The sequence below is a fragment of the Epinephelus fuscoguttatus genome, linkage group LG2, assembly GCF_011397635.1.
Source record: "Epinephelus fuscoguttatus linkage group LG2, E.fuscoguttatus.final_Chr_v1".
Taxonomy (NCBI): domain Eukaryota; kingdom Metazoa; phylum Chordata; class Actinopteri; order Perciformes; family Serranidae; genus Epinephelus; species Epinephelus fuscoguttatus.
In genome coordinates, this window is record NC_064753.1 from 18233686 (window position 1) to 18247548 (window position 13863).

The following is a 13863-nucleotide window of genomic DNA, read 5'->3' on the forward strand; positions in this document are numbered from 1 at the left end:
GCTCGGATATGCTGCTGTGGGCTTCACGGGAATGACGCCCTTGATTAATAATCAGTGTGAAACCTGTAAGTAAATGACACGGTGCCTTCAGGTGCCCATTGCCTGGCCTCCATTTAGCCGTGGCACAGACTTCTCTTTTTCTCATGAAGATAGATTTATTTAAAAAGAGAATCAATCTATTTTTCTAAACTCGTCTACATATCCACATCCGCACACGTGAGGCTCTATATTGGTCTGCGCCTTTGTTTCTTTTGTACTAATTGAATTGAATCCGACTTGAAATGTATCCTCTTTCAGAAGTGCTCAGAAAACCCTGTCCCCTTATATTCTCTGCAAAGCAAATGTCACCGGCTCGTAGGGCCAGGCCTATCTCGGCACAATGGCCACAGAGAGCCAACACACATAAACACACAGCTCAGGTCGTGCAGACATGGCAGGAGCCTATCGATCCGTATGAGAATGTGTAGATGAGGTTTGCTGCCATGTAAGGCCAAAGCTTGGCCTTTCATATTCCTCTGTCTTTCTGCATCTTGTCTCTGCGCGTCTGAGCGAGTGTGCAGAAATAAAAGGGGAATCATGTGGCCTACTCTTGAAAAATAAAACTTATATTACCAGATGGAGAGTTATTTAAGAATAATGTAAAACTGTGTGCACTAGTTTTTAAAGTTAGAATTTAAAAAGTCGGATTAAATACAAATTGTGCCCCATAATATGGAGTGTGGCACACCTGATTTAAAATTAATATATATATTAACAGCGTTTTTGTTTCCCTGTTGTCAGCCTTATTAGCCTGCCTCTTAAGTCCATTATGTCCACAGGACTGCACGGTTGGACAGCCACACTTCGAGGAATTAGTCCCCCTTTGTCTCGACACACGTCACACACACGCCGTTGACACTGACTTCACATCAGAGACAGTTTAACTTCTTCTCTTCTTTTTTTTCTTTTTTTTTCTTTTATTTAACTCGTTCAACCGAGCGCTGGCTCTATTGTGGGGACCCTGACAGATGCGGGGCCCCTAGCAGGTCCTGGACAGGGAAAAGTCTGAAAGGTTAATCTGTCCCCCCGCAGATGTTGGCTTTGAGAGTCTTGAAGCGTCACCTTTGACATGTCCCTCATTCAGCAGGGGGTCCAGCAGGACACTGACCGCTGCAAGCTGTCACCTCGGGCCGGCTGAGGACGCCCTGCGCTACCGCTCTATTAGGCTAAACGGCCCCTGACATGTAAGCAGGGGCCCGGCTTTTATGGGGCTGCAGGTTTTGGGCGGGGGGGGGGGGGGGGGGCATAATGCACTACAACAACACGGCGATAGCAGTCATGTTATGTGTCAGCATGTCACTTCCGCCATGGTCTTGGATTTTATAGAGATGCTGTGTGTGTGTGTGTGTGTGTGTGTGTGTGTGTGTGTGTGTGTGTGTGTGTGTGTGTGTGTGTGTGTGTGTGTGTGTGTGTGTGTGAATTTGTATTATTTTCTGTGGACAAAAATAAATAAGCTCCTGCTTGAATAAATAACACGCTGGCGTTTTTTCTTTGTAATGTGCATGCGTAAATGATTCTTAAACTTAAGGATTAAATGTGCATGTGTCCATCTCCAAATAGGACAGGCACACACACACACATACGCACACACACACACTGCTGGGCTTGGTTCGTTAAGCCTAATGGTTGAACAATAGACACATCTGCTCATCTTTTTCTATCAAAGGAGAAGGTACTACAGTCTCCTTGGTTTGGTTAAACCGCCACATATTTGGCAGGGCTGTGGGGGTGGTGCAGCTGATGTAGCCTAATAATCAAAGAATGGATCCACATGGATACATAGGGTATAACTTTAGTGCTACTAATTAAATAATTATGCTTTGTTGTAATTTCTGAAGCCTCCTTTTTGTGTTTTCCAGAGAAGAATTGAGTGTGTGTTCATCCGAGGTTTGGAGGTTTTTCTATCCCAGACCTCACTAGTTAAAAATCAACTCCAAATGAACCCGGAAGTTTACTTCATTTGCACTTAATCATTTAAGGAGGACTGAAGATAAAGCCTCATTATGGCCCTAATGAATGAAACATTTTGTAAATAACAATTGGCAATCAAACATTAGGCGTTGCATCCAGCCCATTTGCACGGGTCGATCCTGTGAGGGTTTTATCAGAGAGCCGTCTATTTGCATTTTTAACATTTCAGTAAAGGCTGCATGTGGCTGATCGGGGAGAGGAGCTTTTAGCAGGTGGTTTGATACCTCCCTTCCTTAATAAGGTAGCTGACGTCAGAGCAACGGGGCGGTGTGTGCGCGCGTGTGTTTGAGAGAGAAAGAGAGAGAGTATGGGAGGAGATGGGCGCTCGCAGTGCGCATGTGCAGACAGTGATCTGTGCTGCGGTGGAAGAGGGGCTAGAGACACACAACTAGAGAGATGGCGCGGCACCCGACCGGAGCGCAAGGACAGCTGGTTGGCGGTGGGGGGGCTTGAATTATAAAGAGAAACTGAAATTTAATTTAAAGAAGAAAAAAAAAACAAGAAAAATATCGAGAAAAAAAGGATCCGGAAAAAGGAGTTTCCATTCTGCAACACAGCGTCAGAGGTAGGAGAATATATGTGTATATAAGGACAGCATAGCAAAGGAGGCTGCTGCAAGAAGAAGAAAATAAGCAACAAAAGAAAATTGAACTTTACTGGATGTGAGGACTTCTGGACATCAGCTAACTGCGGTAGATCAGATAGATGGTTTGTCCACAGCGCTGCCCGGATCATGAACGCACAGCTGTCGATGGAGAATATTGGCGACCTGCACGGAGTGAGCCATGAGTCCGTGGCCGGTCACGGAGAGCTGCTGAGTGGCCACAGTCCGCATGCCCGTCCGAGCCCCCGGGGTCTAAGCCACCGCGCTATGGGCATGGCAACCCTGTTGGACAGCGGAGACTATCACCCCGGACACCATGGACACCTGCATCCAGCCATCAGCATGTGTGAAGCCCCCCCTGGCATGAGTGCAAGCAGCACTTACACCACCCTAACCCCCCTGCAGCCCTTACCCCCCATCTCCACCGTGTCCGACAAGTTTCCTCCCCATCATCACCACCACCATCCCCATCATCCTCACCATCACCCCCACCAGAGGATCCCCGGAAATGTCAGCGGCAGCTTCACGTTGATGCGAGAGGACCGGAGTCTGGCGCCAATGAACAGTCTGTATCCCGCATATCATCACAAAGACCCCTGCATGGGCCAGAGCCTCTCCCCGCTGTCTGGTTCCGGTCTGGCCAGCATACACACGTCCCAGGCCGGCATCCCTCCCTACGCTCATCCCGGTGCCGCCATGCCTGGTGAGAAGATGCTCACCCCCAGCGGGTTTGAGGCTCACCACCCGGCCATGCTCGGCAGACACACAGAGCAGCACATGAGCTCCTCAGCGGGCATGGTACAAATCAACGGCCTCCACCACCACCCGCACGCCCACCTAGGCGCGCAGGGGCACGGCCAGGGGCTGGGGAACAGCCGGGAGCAGGCCTCCGGGCCGGGGCAGCAAGGGGGCGGCGGTGGAGGGGGTGGTGTTTCTGGGGGCCAGATGGAGGAGGTGAATACCAAAGAGGTGGCGCAGAGGATCACCACAGAGCTGAAGCGCTACAGCATCCCTCAGGCCATCTTTGCCCAGCGGGTCCTGTGCAGGTCCCAGGGGACCCTGTCCGACCTCCTGAGGAACCCCAAACCCTGGTCCAAGCTCAAGTCTGGGAGAGAGACCTTTCGCCGCATGTGGAAATGGCTGCAGGAGCCTGAGTTCCAACGCATGAGTGCGCTCAGGCTCGCAGGTGAGCGAAGCCTCGGTAAAGCCCCCTTTTTGTTTTCATCTTGTGAATGTGTTGCTGAGAGAAACAGACGCTCAGACACAGCACAGAGGACCATTAGCCCTGAATGCTACCTTATACTGAGCAGTGGGTCAAGTGGGCTGGGAACCTGAACTGATGTTGTAGTTTTTATTATAACAGAGAAAAAAAATAGACATTTTCCAGTAGTAAAGTGTAATGGAAAATCACATCAGGGCAGCATTCAGGATAAATGTTCCCTCTGGGCTCATAGTTTGTTTTTATCCAAATATCATAACATAATGTCTCCTCTTTCTCCAAAAACCTTTAAACAAAGCTGGTATAGTCAAATATTTTAGATGCAAGGTGAAACTGGGCCATGCCTCAGGGTTTGATGAACTGACCCTGGTTCCTTTAGATAAGGCCTCCAAATTAGAGCTCTGTGCCTGGAGGGGAGGTCTGCTGGACGGTCAATTCCAACATTACACAGTATGTCAAACAACACATCCAAGGCGCTAAAGTTCAAAAGTGCCTCACAATGCTGATGCTCGTGCACCAAAACGAGCGGCCTGATATCAATACGCATCCCTTTTCCGTCTCTACACTGATTTTGGGGTTGTGTGAAACAAGTGCTCATGTCATTTTACCTCAAAATATCGACCGCTGGACTGTGTGCGTAAGCTGATCCTGCGCCCAGAAATCGTTAGGAATGTGTTTATTTTGGTGTAGATGCAACTGATCAGCCTTTTTGGTGTTGCCCTTGGTGTAAACAGAGAGAGGAAAAGTGTGCGTGCACGTGTTCTTGAGAGTGTGCGATAAACTAAATTTAAATGTCAAGTAAAGCTGGAGTCATGCATTATTTAGTCAGTGAAATGGGCTTTGTCTTTCACTTCGGTGAAATTACACGCCTTCATTTCAGCATAGGATAAAGTAGAGAGCATGTGTTTGTGTTTGGGTCGTAAACTAACCCTGACTTGACTGAGGTTTCTCTAATTAACTGATAGACCTCTGTATTAATTTGTCCCTGAGGTACGCACGAGTCAATTAGGGCGCGCCTTGAGGCCCAAATCGCACGTGCGCGTTCACAGACACCCAATGGATTTTTTTTTAACGTTTATAGGTCTGATCAATGACCTACAAATGGGCTTTTTGGCTTTTTGAAAAGTGAGGCTGTGGCCACATTGAAAGTGCGTGAATTTGCGCGCGCGCGCGTGTGTGTTTACGTGCACGTAGGCCTAAGTGTAATCGCAATTGATTACTTTTCAGTTTTCCCATCTGCTGCTGCTGCCAGTGTGTGTGTGTGTGTGTGTGTGTGTGTGTGTGTGTGTGTGTGTGTGTGTGTGTGTGTGTGTGTTAGCTGAAGATGAGATTTTATCACTTGTAAATCAGTAAAAAAAAAAAAAAAAATCAAAGTTAACTTATGAAAGCTGGTTTTGTATTTGATCATTAGTGTATTTGATCATTACCCTATAATTAAAACAAAAATCATATCAGTACTCTTTTGATCAGTACTGACGAAGGTTTTGATTTTTTTTTTTAAGAAGAGGAAATTCATACTGGCTATACTGGGAAATAAAATCTCAGGCCTGCTTCATTTGTGTTCATTAATTTTTCCCATTCATGTTATATCCTGCCTTGTTTTATCTCGTCTTTTTACCAGAAAAAAAAATCAGAATAATAAATATTAAAAATCTTCTCTTGAGCAAAACTAAAAATATAAAATCGTGGATTTTACTTGGAAAACACCAAACCAAAAAAAGACTGAAATTGGAGAAAAACGTACAGTTAAAAACTAAATTAATTTGGAGAGAATAGGCTGAGCGGCGTTTTATTGATCCGTTCGTTCCTAGGTGAACTAGATATGTGATCGTGTGCTGAAGTAGATGTGATATACTTATTGATTGCAGGCTTCTGAAATTAATCTCGGGCCTTTTCTGCCTTTCCCACGTATTCAATTACCCATCTGAATTTGCCTGAATAGAATAGAATAGAATAGAATAGAATAGAATAGAATAGAATAGAATAGAATAGAAAATGTTTTGAAGTAAGATGTAATTTGCACAGCACATGATTAATGAATTCAGAAATGAGAGATCAGTTTTGATCATTAGACAATGTTGCATTTAATGTCGGTTGATTTTTCTGGTGTTTTTAGACATTGCACATGCCAGTCTACCTGCTTACAGTAAATTAGGGATACACATTCTCCCAACAGTAGTCATAGGGTTGAATATTTGCAGCATTTGCAGCACAGAGGTCTGTTTGTTGTTCTCCTGTGCTCTCTGTGAGATTATGAAATGCAGGACTATCGTCACCCCGTGTCTGTAAGGCCCTGTGTGTGCAGTCTGTGTGAGTGTGTGGAGTTATCTGTGTGTTTGTAATGATTAGCCGGGAGCAGCAGCGGTGTGTGTGTGTGTACGTGTGTATGTGTGTGTGTGATTAGCGTGATAACGAGGCCTCTTGTTATGTCCCCCGGTCCTGGGAAAGCTGCCTCTCTGGACGGGCCTCCTGTGCCGGGGCCGGGGCCGCTGTGTGGTGGCTCCTGCTGTCTGAGTGGCCTTCACTGCTGCTGATTTATAGCAGCCCTTACACGAAGAGCCGCGGCTCTCTGTTAATATTTACCAGCACTGGAGACACCGGGCTGCTCAAACTCACAATTACACTCCAGTTTATGGTCACGCGGGTATGTCGCTGCACTGTACTTTACCACACACCTGAGAGTGTGTGTGCGAAAATAAGGTTACAAGGTGGGATCAGCGATACCAGCTTCAAGACTGGTTTAATGAATGAGTTGATTTAAATCTATCTCTAATGAAGCTTTACTGCTACTTTACTATATATGAATACGGAATGCATAACACAGATATAAGCCTTCATAAAGAATGACCCAAAATATTAGAAAAAAGTGATAGAGTGATTATTTTCGAAATGTTTCTCCATATCTTGTTTGGAGAAAATGTATCTGAATATGTCTCTTTTTTTGGTGGGTTGTATTTACTTGGTTTACTTTGCACATTACTGTGTTTTGAGGGTTTTTTTATAATGAGATGACTTATTCACCCGTTGCATTTTGTGGTATTTATCAGTACTGCTTTAAGAATTGCTTTGTGGTGAGAATAAGCCGTTCATTAGTTTCCCCAGTGAGACTGGGCCTTGCTCCAGCAGCCCACGTCTGCCCCCTCCTGGTCTCTGCTCACCGATCAGCCTCAATTTGGGTGGCTATATGGGGCTTCAAAATAAAAATAATAAAACGAAATAACAATGAGAATCAGTTGAAGAGAGGTCTGACTTGCTGTCATATGGATTCCCAAGGTCTTCTTTCCAATAAATGATGGTGTGTAGTTCATTTTACCCACAGCTGTGCTATGTGGCAGCGCACCGTTGTTTTCAGCACCGCGGACAGCACTCATTGTTCCCGGCTGACAGACTCCCTGTCTGTCTGCTCTCTCTAGCGGAGCTCCTGCTCTGGTCCGTGGGCCAGCAGAGGTCTGTGGTGCTCCGTGGGCACAGGGGAGCAGTTTGTCTTTCTGTCAGCGATATATTCATTTTAACCCAAACCACATTTCCCCCCTAAACCTAACCGAGAAATCCCTAAGGCAACTCTGTTGGGAGAACTCTGAAGGCAGGGTTCTCCCAACAGCTCGTGTGCTCCCTGAACAATAAGGAAGAGTTTATTTCCGCTGTATTTCCCATGCACCCTCGCGGTTTATCCACTGAATGTCTTGGTGTTAAAGAGGGGTGCTTCTAAGACAGAAGGAAGAATAGAAGTTGGAAAGAAAGAAGAAGTTATGAATGAGTGTTAAATATGACTTTGACACTTTGTCCACTGATTCAGTTTCAGACTACATTCAGTGAACCCTAATTGTGCACTGTTTAATCCAGTATATATATATATATATATACTGCAGTACATTTATAACTATATCATTCTAATTGCAGTAACTGTAAATGTGTAAACATAGACAGTGCAAGAAGTGTGGCTGCACTAGATCCAATTTGGGGGGCGGTACCCATAGGGAGAGTGAGCCTTTCCATGATATGTTGGGCAATGACCAGGTACTTGTAAGTGATTCATAGTGAGGTGCCAGCTTTCAATGCGTATCTGAAGTTTAAGGAGAAATGTTGCTGTTTCCTGTGCTCCAAAAAAGGCAAACCCATCTCCCTAATGGTTTTCATCTTGTTTGGTAAAATGGTCAGTAGCTATCTAAAACAAAATTGCATACTTATTATCCATAAAGTCTAAAAAGAAAAAAAACTATTTAATTGAATTAATATTTTCATTTTCTTCAGTACATTTGTCATATACAGATATGCAATGATTGCTGGGTAATATGTATGATGATGTTGTCCAGTGTTAGAACAATATGATGTACCATAGCTAGTTTAGGGGCAAAATCTGCTTCATCATCTGCTGCAACTATTGACTAGCATGCACTTTGGCCCATGACAATAGCATACAGCTACCTCACACCACTGAGCAGCTAGTCTTGCTAATTACAGTGACACAAGTTAAACCAGAGAGGAAGACCTGTCATTCAGATCAGCTTTTGCAATTTTTGTTTGGGTTGTAGAGGTGCACAGGACATTAAAGTGTTAAAACACTTCTTTGGTTCTTCATGTCACATTTGCAGTTACAGGAAACAAAAGCAATACTGGTATCAGTTTAACCTGACTTCTACTGCTGGTAGAGGATCATGGTATTACCATTTTATCTTCTAGGATAATATCACTGGAACTGTCAAAATAGCAATATAAAATGAGGTGTTGTGGTCTCAAAAGAATTAATCTTGATATAAGCATAGTGAAAACCTTAATTTGTTGTAAACCTGCATCTGTGCACCAAACCAACCCATGTATGAGGTAGTTTGAGTCAAAATGGATTGGTAAATAGCTGATATTTGTATTGGTCAATAGTAATCACATCAGTGTGTCTCTGTTAGAATAAAATCACACTACTATGTTGAGGTGGAATGGGGGAGAACCACTGAGATAACTCATGGGTCAATCTATGGATTTATTCAGGAGAGAAGATTCTCATGCAGCATCAAGTGCATTCTGCCCTCTCTCACAAACCCTCTCTCTCTCTTTCTGCTTGTCTCTTTCCTGAATCCACCACAGCATGTAAGCGTAAGGAACAGGACCACGGCAGAAGCGAGCGAGGGAGCGTCTCCAAGAAGCCCCGGCTGGTGTTCACAGATGTGCAGCGGCGGACGCTCCATGCCATCTTCAAGGAGAACAAGCGCCCATCCAAAGAGCTGCAGATCACCATCGCCCAGCAGCTGGGCCTCGAGCTGGCCACGGTCAGCAACTTCTTTATGAACGCACGTCGCCGGAGCCTAGACAAATGGGTGGACGATGGCTCCGGTCACCCAGCCAACTCTGGCCCCAACGCCTGCACCAAAGCCTGAAGACAGACTGATTTGACCAACTCATGGACTGACTTAACCTCGGTGGAAAAGCTTTAAAACTTAAACAAAGAGAAACAAAGAGAAACTTAAAAAAGACCTTGAAGCAACATTTTGCCCTTAAACCTGTACTATATTGATATTTATAGTATCCAAAGATGAAAAAAACAAACCAAAGACTTCTTGTTTGACCTGCTTTGAAATGTTTGTTTCAGCAACACATTTACGTGTAACATACTGCAAAAAGACTATAGTTTTACTCCCCCTTCACCCACACTCACTGTCACTGGTCTCTAGCTTTACTACACCCTCCCACATGCCTCCCCACCCAGTAACAAACTATCATTCACCATCCTTATCTTTAATCTGACTGGTTGGTTTTAATGATGGGTCCCTAAATGGAGGTCTAATCAGCCTTTGGCAGTCTGATCTGCAGCTGTCCACACCCTTGAGAAACAGCCAGAATGTGGAGCTCCGGTGGGATTGGCCAATCAACTTTAAAGACAAAAAAAAATCCTACAGGAGCGACTGGATTGTTGTGCAACCTTGTTTGGATCGGTGGACTGTCTGTCTATCTGTCTGTCTGTCCAGCTGTCTGTCTTTCTATCAAGCATTCTAGACAGACGGGGGAATGCCCATGCGTAGACTGCTAACCCAGAACCAAAAAAACCCCAACCCTGAACCAAACCAAAAACAAAACCCCTAACCTCAACCCACATGGTAGTGCTTTCTTCCAACATGCTGAAGCGTTGAATGATTTAAACAAGAGAAACCAAAGCCTTCTACACCCTGAAGCCTCTCATGCAGCTTAGAAATAAAACCACTTCAGAATCTGCTATGAAGTAATTTGACCAAAGAGTATATTTTGTAGCTGATAATCCTAAGAGTACTTTTACCTCATGTCCTCCCTTACCTCCTGAGACAGACTGTTAGTTTGGCACCACGGAGAAGACAATGTCACTGTTTATGGTCCATACGACATTTTGAGTTCAATTCATCTTCCCTGCAAATGGAAATATTATATGACACAACCTTGAAAAATAACTGACATTTGCCTTATAGATGCCTTTTGAATCAAACTAAATATTCCAGTTATATCTTCAGAAACACTGAATGTTGTAAATGTGAAGATGAATCACGACAGATAGTTAGTCTGTTAAATAATGCTCACAGATTTAGCCCAAGATTATGTGTTCAAACACCAGCAGCTGGCAAATCTATTCAGCGGTGTGTTTTCTCTGCAAAGGTGAAAACAAAAGATGCTGGCTCTCATGCTTTATGTGTGGACGGGATACAGTGAGAGAGACAGACGGCCTCTTGTGCGTGTTTTTTTCATAGGATAAACTGTGTCACCACTCTATTAATAAGCATCACCGTCGTCCCTGTGCGCCTCATATGTATTTGGTTTTATCTCCTCATCAAAGATGTGTGGCAGAGGGGATGATATCCATGATCAAACCACTTTCAGACGCTTACACAGCAATGTCAGCTCGTCACCTGAATACGAAAGCACCCCACCCTGCTTTTTGCCAATCCCCAGTTCCCCTCCCCACCCCTCCCACCCTGCCTCCGCTCTCCTGGTAAGCTATGCATTTCAGCACTAGGAGGAAAGCACTACACAGGGCTGGCCCAGGGCAGCGTATCATTAAATATATTGAGCTGGCCCCTTGCCGTCATCCTCCTCATGGCCAGGGTTAGCAGCTCTACATTCATCAGAACAAGCGCTGAAGGAGAGGCGAGAGGCAGCCGCTTCTTCACCTCTGGAAGAAAAAACAAAACAAAAAAGACGACAAGAAACAAAAACGTGTCAAGACCTGCTGATGTTTTATAGTGTGAACCAAAGATGCTACCTCACTCAAGTTCCATACGTGATTTCTATCACTTTGATGATACCAAAGATAACCAAAGATTTTTTCTCATTGCACGGCCTCTATGAGTGGTGTTAAAAGATGTTGTGTGTCTCCCCTCCCCCATCTCCTCTCTCTTTCTCCCCCGTCTTCTCTCCTTTCTCCCCCTCCCACCTGCACTCAACCCATGCACCCCTGCTATGCGTGCTCTTGCTTCATCTGTGCTCTGATTACAGCTCCATAGATAGTCATGCTGATGTAGCTATAGGCAGATATGCTGATCTAGACATAGATACACACAAGCGGCCATGCAGGTGCCTGCGGGGTACAGCGAACTCGCTAGCAATGTGATCGGTCTTTCTTTGTGCTTGTTAGCAGTACCACCAAATTTAAAAGCTGACATTGTGGCTATATAAAAAAAAATAATGTTTTACTTTGGTTCATAATTAATTTCAAAATTATCTATGTGAATTTGACGGAGTACCCTGCTGGAGTTTTTTTGCAGCTTTATTTCTGCTCTGCCTTGCCTCTTAGTGTGTATCTATTGGTTGATAATATTGATTCACCACACAGGTCAGACATCTTTACATGACAATAGACAGACAAGCTGACATAGCCATTGGCAGAATTGTTGACTCAACTATAGGCAGACATGTTCCTGAAAGTAGAAGCAGACGTGTTGCAATCTTTCTAAAACTCCCAGGACGAGTGCCTTGCTTGAACCAAAGTGTTAAACCGCTGTTGACCTCTCACCTTTGACTCTGTGAATACCTCAGCCTGTAGAAGGGCCACTACTGAAGAAACAAGGAAAAGGTTTTGTTTTTTTGTTTGTTTTTTTTAATCACACCGTGGTGCTTTCGCCAGCGCAACCATGCAATGAAAACATACCAAAGGAATTTCTGTTGTCCACTTCTACAGATTAAACCAAAGGTCTTTGTTTCTCCTCTCCCCCTGCCCTCCTTTTACCCCTACATCCCTCCTTCCCCCCCAAACCTTCCTCGTCTCTGCTGTGTGTAGGAAGGCCCAGCACTCTGGCCGTGCATGTCTTTACCAATGTCTCTGAATACCTCATAGTAATAATTCCTTTGAGTTCTGCATTGAGACGTCTATCTGTGAGTAAGGCAGAACTCCACTCGTGTGGCAACTGTTATTGTTACTTCAAAAAGCTGTATGATTATCTATTTTGAAGTTTTGATTTTTGGCAGAAGTGCTCTGTTTCAAGTCACGGAGGACAAGTTTCAGGGTTGATGTATGAAACTTAAGGGATGGAGGGAGAAGCGTATTTTTTATCAGACATTGGGTTATGCCAATATTATGATGGTAGACTATTGCTTTTACAGGGTAAAACCAACTGCTGTGATATTGTGTTCATATTTTCCCTTTTCTCTACTTCTGTGTTGTGACTTTAATTTAATTGCATTTTTGTAATGGTTAACCACTGCTTTAATTTATGCATTTGTAGAAACTCTAGATTTGTATATAGTAGGTTTTTGAAAAGAAAAACAAACAAAAAAGAACAGTTTTATGTTACAGCCTTATTTCCCACGCTTAGATATAAAAAGGAGTAGTTTGTATTCTTCTTCAGCTAAATCCTAGCCGGCATTTCAATGTGTGTTTTAAACACTGCCAGAAACCCAGACAGTTGATTTGCCAACGCAGACAAAGTTATACAGGAGCTACTTTGTTGAACAGCTGGCAAAAAGCAGTGTGTACGTGTGTGTGTTTTTTCTATTCTTTTGACTTTTTAAAAGAACGGTTATTTTATGGGTATTACTGCACATCCAAAGATTTTTAAAACAAACCAAAAATTGGAAAAAAATATGTATAATGTTGAAAAGCACTGGCATTTGTGAGGTAGACTTGTTGAGTTTTGATTTGCCATTCGCACGGGTATAGAATGTAGAAGGCGTAGGGCTACGTAGACAAGCTTACTCTACCATGTGGGGAATCTCCTGTTCAATGTACAATCTGAAGCATTTGAAATGAGGGCTGCAAGTCCCGCTCACTTTGCTGTCTCATGCACAGAGTGAGGTGGAGCGGAGGCTGGGCAGCCGGTCTGCCAGGGGCTGTGCCACGGAGCTGGGTCTGTTTTTATTGCCGTGGCACTGCCGCCTCGCTCCATCTAGTATCTGTTCTTTTGGTACATACTCGTGTAATGACTATGAGCAAAGTCTAATAAACCTGCAAAGAACCTTACCAAGGAATCAGTGTGTGAATGTGTATAGGGACGATCACCTGCTCAGTTCTTTTTCTGTGTGTGAATGAGTGCGAGTGTGTGTGTATGTGTTCTTGTACTTGCCACAAAGTGAGGACCAAAACAATTTTTTAACAACACAGTGAGGACATTTTTGGAAAGTGAGGACATTTTGGTTCGTCCTCACAGGATTAAGATTTGGTTTTAAGGTTCAGGTTAAAATAGGGTTTAGATTAAGGTTACGTTAGGGTAAGGGTTGGGGTTTAGTATTTAACTATGATGGCTAAGGTTATGGTAAGGGGCTGGGGAGTGTAATATGTCAAAGAGGGTCCTCACAAAGAGTGCAGGGATGTGTGTGTGTGTGTGTGTGTGTGTGTGTGTGTGTGTGTGTGTGTGTGCAACTCAAATGTCAAGTACTGCTGAGGTATGGGAGTTGTTTGTGTGCTCATTGGCATGTGTTTTTTTTAAACTGTGTGTTCGTCCATTGTAAAAATCTGTGTGTACTGCTGGTGTGTATGCATGTGTATGGCTGATTGGTCCATATCCCAACAGTAAGTTTGACTTCCTCTGGTTGTCGGAGGCCTTACTGTTAGTACTGCTTCCTCTCTGTCATGCAGACAGCA

At 44.2% G+C, this 13863-nt stretch overlaps 1 protein-coding gene across 2 annotated transcripts; it reads left to right on the plus strand.

Annotated features, from left to right (window-relative positions):
- Positions 1-2381: 2381 nt before the first annotated feature.
- Positions 2382-13608, plus strand: onecut1 (one cut homeobox 1). Of its 2 annotated transcripts, none has more exons than XM_049564585.1 (2): positions 2382-3815; positions 8913-13608. In XM_049564585.1, exons 1-2 carry the CDS (start codon positions 2744-2746, stop codon positions 9200-9202), a joined length of 1362 nt encoding a protein of 453 aa, XP_049420542.1. In that variant the 5' UTR covers positions 2382-2743; the 3' UTR covers positions 9203-13608. The 2 variants fall into 2 exon arrangements, with proteins under 2 accessions (XP_049420542.1, XP_049420552.1); XM_049564595.1 differs by having other exon boundaries at positions 2382-3800.
- Positions 13609-13863: the final 255 nt, after the last annotated feature.

Bases quoted from the DNA above. Each gene is read 5' to 3' on its own strand.
- onecut1 (XM_049564585.1), top strand. From the start codon at position 2,744: ATGAACGCACAGCTGTCGATGGAGAATATTGGCGACCTGCACGGAGTG. The intron at 3,816-8,912 runs GTAAAGCCCCCT...AATCCACCACAG, and splicing joins CGCAGGTGAGCGAAGCCTCG to CATGTAAGCGTAAGGAACAG.